Source organism: Symphalangus syndactylus, chromosome X (genome assembly GCF_028878055.3).
Source record: "Symphalangus syndactylus isolate Jambi chromosome X, NHGRI_mSymSyn1-v2.1_pri, whole genome shotgun sequence".
Classification (NCBI taxonomy): domain Eukaryota; kingdom Metazoa; phylum Chordata; class Mammalia; order Primates; family Hylobatidae; genus Symphalangus; species Symphalangus syndactylus.
The window spans coordinates 35,869,214-35,884,560 of record NC_072447.2 but is presented as its reverse complement, the minus strand read 5'-3'; the positions used below and the strand labels follow the sequence as shown (position 1 = coordinate 35,884,560).

Genomic DNA, 15,347 nt, shown 5'->3' with positions numbered 1-15,347 from the left:
TGATACTAAGAAAGGCATTGACTGTCTGCCACACCCCTCTTGGCTTAAACTAGTTCCCTTTGGGTTACTGTGACTTATGACCAACAGAGCCCTGGTTATGCAGCTCACCTTAGTTTTTCCCACAGAGGCAGCCACACTCATATTGGGCCAGCCCTGTGTACAAGGCATTTCTGCCGGGAGCAGTTTCCTCAACATATACACCATCAGTGGCTACTGAGGGGCCACTGGGGCAAAAGGACTGTGGCAAAAAGTATGCGCTAACTTCAGGACAAGGGGCCAAAAATGGCTCATTGTTGGTCCATGGAGTGATGTTATCATTTGTCTGGTGAAGACCTCTGAACACACAGAAGTAGCCAAACACCTGGAGAAATATTAAGGTGCTCACTATATTCTCTTCTCCAGTGCATAAATAATTCACTTTTGGCACCACGTGATCTCAAAGGATGATGTCTAAACTGAATTTTAAAGATACAATTCTTTTGAACAGCACATGAACAGAACTTAATGGTGAACCCCAATCTAAAATGAACCACAATTATCTGTTGACCTCCCAAACTCCCAGAAAGTTGGTTTTCCTTTTACAGTTCTGAAGAAAAGCCAACTACTTCCATCTGGAATGCATTCAGCTACAGGGAACAGAAGCCTGATGTCTAGGGCTCCTACAAATTGGAGCTTCTTTTCCTCATGTAACAAGAAGACTGGTAAGCGATGGTTGCTGGTAATATAGTTCAGTGGCTTGACCATGCTGTCAAGAACTCAGACATGGAGCTCACTTCCACAGTGGATGGATTTTAAGTCTCTCCACTCTGTTTAATACTTCTACTGAAGTACAGCTTTATGTAAAGGTAATTTCAGAGACTGGAGAAGTTAAAAAAATTAAAAGTGGTGTTAAAAATTGTGAGCATGTATCTTAGGATTTGGAAGTTTTCTGTTTAAAAAATGTTTTGCCTTGTACCTGCTCCTGACCCTTGCCATATTTAAAATAGGCATTTCTTCTTTGTTCTGTTGTCTCATGTGCTCTAAGGCCAAAATCTTTGTCACCAGTAGAGGTGGTAGAGCAGAGTGGGCAGGGCTCTGGGCCCTGGAACCTCACCAGCCTGTCGATCTTGGACCATTTTTGACCTACAAAAAGGGCAATGTCATATAGTTCAACTTAGTAGGATAATTATAATCATTTGGTGACTATTTGTTGAGTACTTATTATTAAGTAACTTTAACAGCTCCCAAGTGACCAAGCTAGGATTCAAACCCTGTTTAATGTCAGTACCCCTGCTGAGAGGCATGGTACCATGCTGACGCTCCCCAATTTTTATTGAATGCTCATCTTCTGGCATCCAGGTAATAAAGCTAAAGATAGACTTTCCCTACTTTTTGAACTTTGCTATACCCACTCAGAATATATGAGAAAATGCAGCCAGCATCTTCTGGAAGATTAGGAGGGCAAGTAAGATACCATACCCACCTCCCGGCTGACATTTGAGCCCTGCTTTCCACATGGTCAAGCCTTTTGGAGGCAGCCAGCGTATGGCTTGTATCAAACTCTATATTTAGGAAGAACAACTGTGAGCTATGACAGGAATTCTCTTTAACACTTAGCCTTAACGGTTTAAGTTCCCCTCCAGCCCCGAGCCAGGAGCAGCTCTCAATACTGGGAGAGGCACAGAGCACTTGAGCTATTTCAGCCACATGAAAAGCATCGGAATTGAGATCGCAGCTCAGAGGACACCAGGCGCCCCTTCCACCTTCCAAGGAGCTTTGTATTCTTGCATCTGGCTGCCTGGGACTTCCCTTAGGCAGTAAACAAATACATAAAGCAGGTAAGCAGAAGGACCCAGCTCCGGCGACTGGGTTTTCTAAAGGAAATTTCCTTGATACCTAACTTGAAGTGACTACTTTTAACTTTGTAGGCTTGTAACCAGTGGGTGTAGCTTCCTTGTAAATTCACTTTTCATTGGCGGTATTGCTGATTCTGTTTATAAATTGTGAGGGGTGAGGGTGCTGAAAGAATACTGAACTAGGCAAATACTGAAAGGCAGTTTTCATTGATAGTGGCAACAATAAAATGTCCACAGTCTAGAAATGATAACTGTGACCTTGAAGCTGTGCTGGCCAGGATTACAGTCGGTCAGCTGCAGATTGATTGAAGCCCTAAGCCAAGAAATCATCAGAATTTGGGCCAGAGAAAAGCTATAATGCTAGTTCTTTGATTTACCAAAATGCAAATTATTGCCAGAGTTTTTATACAGTACAAGTTTAAAATGATTTTCTCCTTTCCCTAAGCACCAGGCTTGGTCTCAATGATAAAGTTCTATCAATGATAGAACCATCTTTTAAAATCTTCACTTTGGTCACAGTATTCCCATACTCAGCAGGGTAGAGGGCAGCACTCACTGTCCCTTTCTATGTGGGCACCAGGTTCTGAAGCATGAGAACGCTGAGTACCTCTTTCCTCTCAGCATATTTAAAGCAGAGTGAATAAGGAGTTAGTCAGTTCAGACAGCTGAACATCTTTCTACACCCTTCTCAGGAATTATTTTTAGCTACAGGACCGAAGATAATTCCCTTTGAGATGGAGCTTTACTCACTTATTCGACCTTTAAAAAGAACAAACAAACCTCTTATCTCTGAATAGTGATTGATTTTCCTCTGAATCCCTTCTTATTAAATGAGTGATATTACTATTGACAAATTTTTAGTAAGTCAAAGAGTTATATTTAGAAGTCAGATATTAGGTGCTGCCCAATAAAAGACAAGCAGGGATATATCATAAGTGACTCAGCATACAGGCCATTAATGGTCCCTACTGACTTACAGAACTGCCAGGAAAACTCGGCGGTGCTCAGCTGGCAAGCATTTTCATTATACTATAGGCTTTGTAAAAGTCAATATATGCCTTGTCAAACTTTCCATGTTTCAAAACTTTAGCCAGAACCAGGAGACATAGTAATTGAGTGCTGTAAAGAGTACCTCTTTGGATGAAAAGCGGTGGCCCTGGTGGGAGTGGAGTGTGTATCTAAGGCATAGTTTTCTTTTCTTGGTCCCGGGACGAAGCATTCAGATGAAGAAGGAAGGTGTGTTCCACACTCTACATCCCTGATAGAGGTGACTGCAGGGCCAGGGAAACAGGGAACACTGTCTATTTTTATTCATCAGTATGCTTTGCCCTGATTTCTCTGAAAATAATGAGGACAGCAGGAACTGCTGCTGAACTGAGTTACACAAATGTTATCCAGCCTCTTTGTGAGGAATGGAGAGTTGGGATCTGACCAGCTTTCAATAGATGTCTCTTTCAAAGATTGACATGCATGTTAAGAGATTTGTATGCAAATTAGAATATACCAAAACTGTACAGGAGACAAGGCCCATCCATTCTTGAGGCTCAGAAGTTCACACAAAAACAGCAATCCAGTAGTAAGTTAAATCAGTCCGTTGAAAATATAAAATTGTTTTTTAAAAAAATACAGTGTAACAATCATTCATTGACTAATTTTAAAAAACATTTCAACTTGCTATTGTCATAACATAAAGAAATTTTCTAATCCCTGTTTCAAATTGATGTACAATAACTTTTTTAACAAGTTCCCAAGTGATATTAAACTTTTGTTGTACACACACAGAGAATACCATATGCTGAGATATTTAAAGTTCTGTGAAAATTATTGCTTTGTTTGACTTCTAACAGCTTTTGAAGAATAAAAACGTTAAAAATTAAGCCACCAAGCTTTTCTTTTTGGAATTAAGCTATGTGTCCTAGATCCACAAATTAAAAATCCTTCATTTCTTTATGACACTGCAGGAAAGACAGCAATCTATTTGAAACATATCATAGAGAAAAATGTATCCTTGACTGTTCCATTTGTTATTACTTTTTAATTTTGTAACCATATTAAAAATAATTCTACCTAGACCCTTATGCATGGAGGCTAAATCTGTATGTTACAAAGACATTCAAGTGAAACGTTTTAAAAAGAGTCCTATTGTTTCCATGTATGTGGCTCCAAAAACTATATATTTGGATATCCTGAGTATAGAGGTTTTTAAAAAATATGGAATTGTTTAACTTCACATAATAGAGCCTAAGACTTTAGAGATTTCAAAAGACTTATTTTTCACAGAGTTCTTTTCAGATCTTTTATCTCTACAGGTGTTGGGGAACATACCTATATAAATTATTACTCTGAACTTAAAGCTGGAGATGAGTACAGCACTCCAAGGTCATTAGCTATGGACAATGGTAGTAAACAATAAATATTTGCATCATGCTTTACAGTTCACAAGGCTTTTTCGGGAGCATGTATGTCATATGGATTCTTACCACAACCTGTGAAGCAGGTAAAATTTAAAGAAGAGGAAATGGGCTTAGAAATATTGAGTGACATTGCCCAGGTTACACAAGATGTGTGGCAAATGCCAACACTGCTTTTTGCATTCTTTTACTCACCAGTGGACACATCACTTACACCAGTCAATAGACCTCAATCAACCTGTTTTACAGTTTGGGTTTAAAACACAGCATGTTTTGAATTCAATGAATTTTTAATTTTTCAATTGGTCCTGCTGACATTTAATAGGCCAAGCTACAAAAACAGGCCAGAGCTAGGCCATTCCCTTCTCCCCTATCCCCAGTAAATTGCATCCCACATCCCCTAATGTGCTCTAGTCACTGTGCTCTAAGTCAGGTCTCACATGCTTAAAGAAAGCAAAGTCCTTTGGGAAGGAAGCACTTCTACATCTTGAGGATTTGATATGGTCATGTGTAAGTCTTCCTTGCCTCCTTGCAAGAAAAGTATACAGGCGAGGCTTGCTGTCTGCCTGTGTTTACAGAGCCTGGGCTCTGTATGAGGCACCTTGTTGAAAGCATTAGGTAGGGGCACACAGAGCAGGAGATGGGACCTACGTCCTCAGAGCATCTCCCAGGTTGCTGGGCAGAACAGACACTGCACAGAAGTAGAGAGCATCACAGCAGTTAAGGAAGTGGTACAGGCCATTTCTTTTTGGGTGTTCAACAAAGGGGAGGCACTCCCAATGGACTATAGCAGCCCTGGCAATTATGAATTCAGATCAAAAGTTCAGTTTCAAACCAAGAACTTCAGAGGCCCGGAACAAAGGTGTTTTATTCCCACAACCTCTTTGCTTTGCTGCTCTTGGCAGAAGGTCAAGAGGGCAGGGAAGGAGATGATAGCACCTTTCAAGTTTCTGATTGTATATCATTAGCATCAGGGGCGAGGCGTCTCACCATTTCTCCTCCTGAATGATTTATCCTGGCGCTCTAGTGTTCCCTCACCCGAGGCATTAGGAAGGAGAGTCTCTTAGTAACTTTGGAAACTGAGACTGAAAGAATATATGGCCAGTGAAAGGGGTGACTGCCCAGTTGAATCATGAGTTAAATTCTAATTTATCAAGACTGAGAATCTGAATGCTGCTACCTCTAACAGTTTCTTACTTGTTTTTTTAGGGATAAGACTGCATGAATATGTCGAAACAGCCAGTTTCCAATGTTAGAACCATCCAGGTAAGTAGGTATATTTGTATTTTAACATCAGCTCTGCAACTTCTTGCCTGATTGCTTAATAAGTCATATTTCTGGTGATTGTTCACTCCTAGCTGACGATGAACTTCAAGAAGAAAATTAAGTTCTTCATAAGATTAGTAAGGTACAATTGAGAAAGGATATAAAACAAGTTAGGTACAACTGAGACAGGAGAAGCAAGCTATTTTTGTTTAATTGTTCTGAATTATAAGACAATCAGTTTATAAGTGAGAATTAAATTATCTTCTAAAAAATGTAGTGTGTATGTTTTTTGATATGTTTTTGATGTGTTCATTGATAGAGGATATATTCAATTTTATTTTAAATTTCCAATTGATATGTGCACAAACGGATGAGTCACAGTTTGTTGACTCATCTGTTTGAAATACATCTTTCTTTAAATAATATCCTTTTGTAGTTAAGTGTTCTTCCCAGGGCTTGGGTATTTATCTTTTAAAATTCATATGTTATTAGTTGTCCACATGCCCTCCCAGCAAACAAATTCCTTGGTTGTTTAAACTGACTTAAGTGTCACCCACAAAAAGGGAAGGAGGAAGCAGGCATTTGGAAACAAAAATACAATTATGAAAATAACTTTCAGTATTTGTTTTTACTCAATATTTAATTTGTTATTTCTCTTAAGGGCCCTGTATTTGACTCTCAAATGGCTTCCACCCTGAAACTCTGGGCACAATGCTTTATTGTAAAATTCCGTCTTTCCATCAACATGGAGCCTGTCTGTGCTTTCTCCAAAGGAACTTTTTTCTTGGACTTTTCTGAATACTGCAGTTCATGTGGCAGTTCCTGAATATTTTAGGCCTGATGCACCATCACAACAGAAACACAATCATAAATGGTTGACTGTATTGTGGAGGGGTGTGCTTGTGGCCAGGTTGTAAACACGTCATCTAGGGGTTTAGAAATCCTAACACACACTGCTGGTGGAGGTAGGTGGAGGGACAGATCTTTACCTGTCACGACTAATACAGATCCTTAAATTGAAGGGGTTCTTAAGTGGCAGGATGTAGAGCAACCTCTGGAAACATGTCATTGAACAAACCACCAAGCAAGGGCCTATGCATTTGGCAAGGATTCCACTCTGCATTGTCACATCCAGCCCTCTGGTGTCTACCTAGTGAGCCTCTGATTTCCCTGACAGTGTTAGCGGAATTTTATTTTGTCTTCCAGACCTGTGGACATCCTTGAGCCTTTGAATCTTCTCTTTTACCCAGTGTAGAAGCAGTTAGTAGCATGGGCTCTGAAACTATATTACTAGGGTCCTTAATCCATCCTGTACTGGTGTAGGATCATGGGAAAATTACTCTCCCTACTTGACCTCTCTGTGCCTCCATTTCCACATCTGTAAAATTGAGATAAAATAATAGTATTCACTTCCTAGGGCTACATGTATAAAATGCTTAAAACAGCATAGTAGGCAGGGCACGGTGGTTCATGCCTGTAATCCCAGCACTTTGGGAGGCCGAGATAGGCAGATCACAAGGTCAGGAGATCGAGACCATCCTGGCTAACAAGGTGAAACCCTGTCTCTACTAAAAATACAAAAAATTAGCCAGGCGTTGTGGCACACACCTGTAGTCCCAGCTACTCAGGAGGCTGAGGCAGGAGAATCGCTTGAACCTGGGAGGCGGAGGTTGCTGTGAGCCGAGACTGCGTCACTGCACTCCAGCCTGGGCAACAGAGTGCGTTGAGACTCTGTCTTAAAACAAAACAAAACAAAACAAAACAAAAAACAGCATGGTAAGCACACATTGAGTGTCAACCATTATTAGAATTACTATCATTCAGGAATACTTTATGTTAAAGTTGTGAGAAGTAATATCATTTAATCACTGCATTTGAACCTCCAGAAGTGCTAAACATAAAAAAAAAAAAAAAAAAAAAAAATTCCTTTTTATTTTTGCAGGATGCACAGTCTTCTCTCGGGCTGTCTTTTTTCCCTCTTCCTTTTAAAACTGAAAGTGTGTTGGTTTTTCTTCCTTAATGGTCCCTGGCCTCCCTCAAATCTACACTGAAAATTCACTAGTATTTTATTTACTAATTTTGACCTTGATATATTTTTAGATTTGTAATATTTTAAAAGCTGCGACTGACTATTCTCAGTAGCCGTTATTATACCATATTACAAAAGATCCGTCCATTCTGCCAACAAAGGCAATACAGCGGTTCCTTATGGATGTGGTATTGCCTCTTTCGATATATTTTATGCCACACAAAAGGCCCAATTTAATGCACCTTCAAATGAAATATTATTTCTTGCAGGTAAATAGGATCAGCACTAACTGATATTTTCGTATTATCTTTGCATTAACCTTAAGTAGGGTACATGAAATAAAATATGAACATGATTACACCATACACAATGGTTTATAGTAGGGACATTATCTAGGTTAGTCTTGTCTGGAACAAATAGAAGCCCTGATTAATAAGGGACTCTCCTCATTGTGTAAATACCATTTAAAGCTCTGAAATGTTCTACTCCACACCTTCTAGTCACCTATTTTTATTAGGATTTTATCTCCAATTCAGTTCATTTGTTATTTCCTGAGTGCATAATATGTGCCAGGCACTGTGCTAAGTGTAGGGTATACACAAAGATGAATTGATCCCTTATCCCTGAGATGAATTGATCCCTGATCCGTGTGTTTGAGGCACTCAAGGTCTCCAGTACTTGCTAGCTGCATGACTTTGGGAAAGTTATTTAGCCTCTTTGTGCCTCAGTTTCCTCATCTATCAAGAGAAGAATTAGTAACAGTCTTTATCTCATAGGATTACTATGAAGGTTAAATGAATTTAATGCGTGTCAATACTCAGCTCAGTGCCTGGCTCACTGTAACTGCTTAATAAATACTAGCAATTATCATCATTCACCACCATCATCATCTACTTCAACAGCTCCCAAAGCGTGTTCCTTGGAATACTAGTTTTATGGGATGTTGTTAATTAGATTAGAGGCTAATATGGTTTAATGTTTGAAAATTTTTCTCAGAGTCCACAACTTGCTAATGGCATCAAGTTATTTCCAAGAGGGCAGAAACATACGCAATGTTTTCTAAACATATTGGACCTTTTCAGTGACTGTCTTACAAGATAGTGTTTTGCAGTGCGAGCTTCTAGAAACAATGACTTAGATTTCTAGTTTGTCTGGCTTGGGTGAATTTAAGTTACTTTTGACCATAGTTCTAACAGTCAGGCATTTCAGGAGTTGAATTAATGCACCTCCAGACAACATGGAGTCAAATAGTTACAAATCTCTGCAATGTTAGTTCACCTTTAGTCCACCTTTCTGTAAAATGGGGACAATCATACCATTTAATCGGGTTGTTATAATGAATAGAAAAAATAATCTATGGCAAGTGCCTTGTTTATAGTATACAAATTCCTTAAGAGATGGGCCTTCTAACTATCCAAGTAATGCATGCAATGGCCTTGGCTTTGTCTTCAACTGGTTCCATCTCCTCTGTGCACCAGAATAAGAGGGAGGCCAGAACTAGAACCACCCTTAAAGGAGGTAGGCAGTAGTCTTTCACATCCACACTGAAGAAGAGATGGCTTTTGAATTGTAAAGGGATTCTAATCCTACACTTCTCTTTAGTTGTATTAGTTAAATCTCTTCCAGGAGCATAAAAACATCCTGAAAGCATCAGTTGATTCTTTCTTAGCCTGGAAAGGGCTTTGTTCCCTAAGCAGCTGATAAAGTTCTATGCCAGAGGTTGGCAAACCTTTTCTATAAAGGACCAGATAATAAATATTTTAGGCTTTGCGAGTCGTTTGGTCTGTTCCCACTACTCAGCTCTGCTGTTGTACCACAAAAGCAGCCATAGGCAGTACATAAATCAATGAATGTGGCTATGTCCCAATGAAACTTTATTTACAAAATCAGGTGGTGGACTGGATTTGGCCCGCAGACTATAGATTGCCAACTCCAGTTCTGGTCTCTCCAGGCTGCTTCTTACAACCCCACTGTTGGTGGGAATTGAGCTGCAATCAAGGTAACATCAGCACACTCTGCATATTGGGTCCTCTCCCTCAAATGAAAGAATTTGACATGACAGGTGGTGGGGAAAGCTAGAACTGCTGGGAATCTAATCCCATCAGTGATCTCTTTGGTGACTCTCTCTAATGAGACCAAGTGACACCAGCCACTGGCAGCATCTGCCTGTCCTTCTTTCTCCTGAACACACCCACTTTGGGAACCACCACAGGCCTCCTTAGGGCCCCAATTCACACAGAGCCAATCTTCTCTGGATTGTCACTGATCCTTTCTCTCCACTGTTAATGAAAGTAAGCTGAGTATTATTTGTCCTCTCCCATGAGATCTGGGAACTTCATGGCTGACCAAAAAAGAGTCCTGTGCCCCAGTCTTAGCTCTATGATGTAAATTCACCCCCCTGGTCCTTGTGATCTTCAAAGGGAGAGGCTTCAGTTAAATGACTTCTAAGTCTCTGTCCAGCTTGTAAGTCTGTGAACGTCTTGAGAATAACTTCTAAGGTTTATTATCAGGATGACAATAATAGTTTCAGTTTATTCAAGGTTTACCATACACCTGGCCCAGTGCAGTGGGATTTCCATGGATCCTAATGTTAGGTTTGGAAAAGTGAAGTAACTCCCCCAGGATTATACAATTTGTAAGTGGGATAGTCAAGCCCTAAAATCAATTATTCAGTCTGATCCCAAAGCCCGTGTTTGGAAACACTCTGCAATGCTGTCTTTACTTACTGTTCCCACCACTGGCACAGAGAGTAAGGCTGGAGGAGTGGGTGTGGACCATCTCAAGGATAATCATAAGCACCAAAGCTACTTGAGAGGGAATTACCATTTTATGGATGCTGGGTGCCTCCCTTTTAAAGAACTCAACATTTAGAAACAGTGTCAGCATTTCAGTGAAGAAGCTGATAGTCTACACTGATTAAAGTCACCTTAAGAGTAAGTTGGCTTGGAGTTAAAAGTACAAAGTAAAGAGACACAATGATAAACATGGTCTTGAAATTCAAACAACCGTGGCTAGATCAACTTAAGCCGTTTGTAAAACTAAATCTAACTTATCATACATTTGAGAAAAATTATATGAATCCTGCATCATTAGTGAGTATGTGGCTTCTTAGCATGGGAAGTTTTCCATTGCTACCCAATCTATCTGTAGAAGAGAATATTCTGATGCTCCATGTTTCAGTACTTCTTTCCCTTCCCCACTAGTTGTCATTGTTCTTCCACTCTCCATTATCTAGGGCATAATGTGGAAGAAGAAAGCAGTCTCCATGGAAGATGAAAGTATTTACAGATAGGCATTAGAGACTCTAAGTATTTCCTGTGTAGGATTTCCAGTTTAAAAATGATTCTAAATATATGACAATCATTGGTATAGAGGAATAGACTATCACCATCCATTGTTAATCTGATAGACTGATTAAAGCTAAAAATCATAATGATCATACATGCCTTCCTTCAATATTTTATTTAAATTTAAAACGTTAAAAATTAACTTTCATTTCCATTTGTTTTAATGTAGATGCAAGGCCTTTTCTTTGATCATGGATCTACTGTTTCTTACATAAACCACTATAATACATTGTTTATGATTTCCAATGCTGGTTTCTTTTAAGTGTATTAAGAACTGGAATGCAGGAGTCTTACTCTCAAGTGGGTTCAGTATTACCTCCAGCTAATGATCATTGCGGCTCTACCTAGCTCTATATTTGTGACATGAGGCAAAGCAGACACATACTTGCAAAAAGATGTCATTTTTTTTATGTTGACATCCAAAAGCACTTCAGGAATACAACCTGCCCCCGACCAATTGTGCACATTATCTTAATAGCTGTACAGTACATTCTTGAAATCTGCTTTTCCCTGGATGATGCGATTACAGTTGAGTCATTCAGGAAATTATTGAAGAGAACAAAAAAGTGTTGAGAACAGAGAAAAAATAAAAACATTTTCAATATGAAATATCATGGGTGAAGAACAGTGGCAAAGTAGAAGTTTCTCAAAATTGTGTTGTGTGGGTAAGTTTTCCGTGTTTTGAATCCACTCCACATTTCAAGAATCCCTAAGCAGTTATGCATTCCAGTGATATAGAATTTTATTTTAAAATAAGTTGACTATATTTTAGTAGGTAGATATGTGTGTGTGTGTCTCTAATTTTACGTTAACATATCAAACAAGAATCTCATTTTCTAATCCGTTATGAAAAAACAAGCCTCTTTCTGAAATCTTCTGTAAAGATGCCATAAATCTCAAAATGTCATATCTTGCTCCATTCAGAGAATGACTAAGACTGTGAGAATAGGAAAGAGCAGAAAGAAATAATGCAAAATGCAACCCTGTAGAATTCCCTCTGCCCGTGCTACAGAAGAATGGCATGGGGGAGGCTATAGATTCTGGCAGGAGCTGCTGGGGTCCTTTGAAAAGTAAAGATTGAATCAGTAGGGGGTCATCTGAAACAAATAATGCAATGGGAGGAAACTCCAGAAGCCTCTGAACTGTTCAGAAAACTCACAGTGGGTTCAGAAAAGGAGAGACAGAGTGGGGACAAAAAGGGAGGGGGAGATAAGAGAACAATGGCTGTGGAAAGCAAAGTTCAATAGGAATTGTCAGTACCCAGCCGGCGGGCAGCTATCAGAATCCAACCCACTGGGGAAAGAAGATGTCATTCCATTGTAAGCCACACAGAAAGGGGTGTGGAGGAAATATTGTTTCCAGAATCCTCTGGGCTCAAAGCCCGGAGCCAAGCAAAGAGAACAATACAAATAATTAAGGGAGCAGTGGAATTAACTTACAGGGAATTCTTTCTACTTTTCTTCACCTAGTGAGATCAAGTGTAGTATTAATTTCACATCAGATAGGTCTTCTGTCAGGGAACTGTATCCTATTCTGGCAAAAGATGATCTAGTAGATTTTTTTTCCATTCCCAACTTGGAGGATGTAACAAATTATATATAGCTTGGGAAAGTGATGCACCAGGTCTGCTGCATCAGGGACATATTTTTAAATCTCTAAAATGAATAAACCTCAGGGAAGGAAAGGAAATACAAAGGATTGCATTACAAAAGGAAAAAAAAGAGACTGCTTCCTTTGCATTTATATAGAATCTATGGGGAGAAGGAAGCCTAACCTAATATCAACTCTAGGTCATTGATCTTAAACATTTTCTGTTTGTTTATTATTTCATAAAAGTTAAGCTTGTATTTTAAGCCTATTTTGTGTAGCAAATACCATACTCAATTTGTAGGTAGAAAAATTAGTCGCTGAGAAAGTATTTTATTTGTGTTTAAACACAGAGTAAGTCAGTGAAAGAGACAAAATATTACCCAATTTTCTGGCCAATGCAATAAAAACTGAGAGCTACAGGTCTACATATTTTTATCAAATTCAAATTATAAGGAATTTTTCTTATGGCTATAATCTAGTCTATGACTTGTCACTCAAAGATTACTGTCCTACAATTATACTAATGAAACATCTCTAATCATCTTGTTAATAGTATAATGCATGCCACAATTGACAAAGTACGCCTCTTATACTCGCTTATTGGTGCACATTATGATTGAATGTTCGACATATTTTCAGGCTGCTTTGGTTCCTGTCAATATCTGCTGTCAAAAAAAAAAAAAAAACCCATTTAGGTTTTTCTGATTTCTTGAGTGATGCTTTTAAAGAAGAAAAAGTGTCAAGTCGGTGAGTTAATGGCTCATTTTTCAATGTGGCTTTTCTTTGGTATCTATTATGAAATTATCCATTTTATGTGCCCGTTTTCAAAGGCCACCCTCAAAGTGTAAGTCTCCAATATCAGAGCTGCTTTAGAGAATTTTAGAGCTGGTTAGAGCTATTTTTGGCCACGTGAAAAGAGCTCTTTAGAGACGGGTTTGAGAGAGTGAGAAGGTCTGTCCCTAAAGTCAGGCAGCTTCAATTTGGAATCTTGCCTTTTCCTGGAACTATATGTATGACCTTGAGAGAATTAACCTCTCTGAGGATTCATTTCTTCATCAGTAAAATGAAGATGATAATACTAACCTCAAAAGTTTGTTGTGAGGACGCAGGTATTTAAACCCTCCACCTCTGCCTGCTTTGCATTGTAGATATTCTTACAGTACTTCATTTGAAGGAAGGAAGGGTTCCCTGGTTAAGAGGTTTGAAAACCATCGACACAGCCTAACATTCATATTACAAATGGGGACAATGAGACCCAGAGCAATTGTTACTTTTTCAAGCACAGAGAACTTGTAGCAACTGCTAGCATTAGGCTCTTTTCACTACTGTTAAGCCACCCATGAAACATGGAGAGGCCACATGGGGGTGCATCATTAAAATTAATCTCCAAACAGGAAAAGTAGTCATCTTATAACATGCCCTTCACAGTATTATATTATTCTGGATGACCTTTGCATGTCCCCTTACTAAAAACTACAATCTACCATAGAGCATATATACTTGATTAAATGAGTTAATTTAGCAATCAAGGCTTTCAGAAACAATATGATAATTTGAGCTCACCATTAGAAAGATGCCCCCTGTAGACGCTTAATAAATGGGTTGGGGTAGGGACAATTTAACTAAACTTTTAACTGGTTAACTTTTTCCCAAATAGTCCCTATATTGATTTTTCCCCTCTTTTATCCAAACTGTAGTGATGGAAATTGTCTATTGGTCCAATATGGATTATCTTCTGTGAGTATGATTGAGCATGATTTACATTGTCTTGATCTTCTTTATTCAGGCCCCTATGATATTTCATCCAATCTAAGACACTGTCAATTGTAAAATACCATTATTTTACAGCCTGCCAAAATAAAGCAAATGTGCCAACTAAAATTGTAGGACACTATTGGTTGTAAGACACATTCTGACCAAAGATATTAAAAAAGATGCATCTTGGAATTCATGAAGTATGGCTCCATATTTGCCACCATATAAGACAAATCTTTCTCCTCTCTTATGCCCCCTCCTTCTCCCACTCTAGGCCACCTGGTATTTCCATTACACATAAAAATAGCATAGAAAGCTCAGCCTTAGGTTTTTAAAATGCTTTTCTCTAAAGTTGTGCTGGATTTATATTTTAACATATGTGGTACATACTGATTAAAAATACTCCTTGGCTTGTTGATACTAGGAATGGCTCCACAATGATGTACCTCTCTGGTTACTTTCCACAAATACTTTGGATCTGTTTCTTTCTGTGGTATCAGCAGTATTCTAGTAAGGATGGGGTGTTTTAAAGCCCCTGGGTAGGAAAAGTCACCTCCTGCTCCTGAAGGGAGTACAATACAGACCTGCCATGTTGCATGAACATGGACACTGGATGCTTCCTGTTTCATAGGGTTAAGCATTCCCCTGGCAACAGAGCTTGTACCAGGCATTTCCAAATGGGACTTAACACACTTCCTAATAACTTCCTTTGGTGTGGTGCCAAAATCATACAATCCATGTCATAAGATAAAAAAAATTTTGCTCTCTTTGTTCAGGCATCATTTACATGCATAACATCAAAACGAAATTTCAACTTTTCAAACCCACATATCCAATTACTCATAAGGCAACACTTTATCTTCAATGGAAAAATATTGTATTCTACTTTAAAATAGTATTTGATGGTTGTTTTATGTGAGTGATAATACTGGTTGAAGACATTTTTGATCTGCATTACATATTTTCACCTTTTGACATCAAATAAGTATGGGCAAAATTCAAATTTACATATTATCTCTCCAAGTCCAAATTACAGTGTCAATATATCCTTACCTAACTTAATGTTTAGAGGATGTCATGAAGGTATTTTATGTTTACCACTGATGGAGATTAG

The 15,347-nt window shown here is 38.8% G+C and overlaps 1 protein-coding gene across 5 annotated transcripts in view; it reads left to right on the top strand.

The window, feature by feature from the left end:
* The window catches only part of SMPX (small muscle protein X-linked), a 66,972-nt gene that overhangs the window by 11,091 nt on the left and 40,534 nt on the right, over positions 1-15,347 (top strand). For 3 of the 5 annotated variants that reach the window (XM_063635269.1, XM_055268918.2, XM_055268919.2), the window contains exons 1-2: positions 1,239-1,817; positions 5,456-5,512. In XM_063635269.1, coding sequence (XP_063491339.1) covers positions 5,468-5,512 — 45 coding nt within the window. In that variant the 5' untranslated portion in view covers positions 1,239-1,817; positions 5,456-5,467. Of the gene's footprint in view, positions 1-1,238; positions 1,818-5,455; positions 5,513-15,347 lie in introns of those variants that run through there. The other 2 variants (XM_055268917.2, XM_055268916.2) reach the window with 2 other exon arrangements.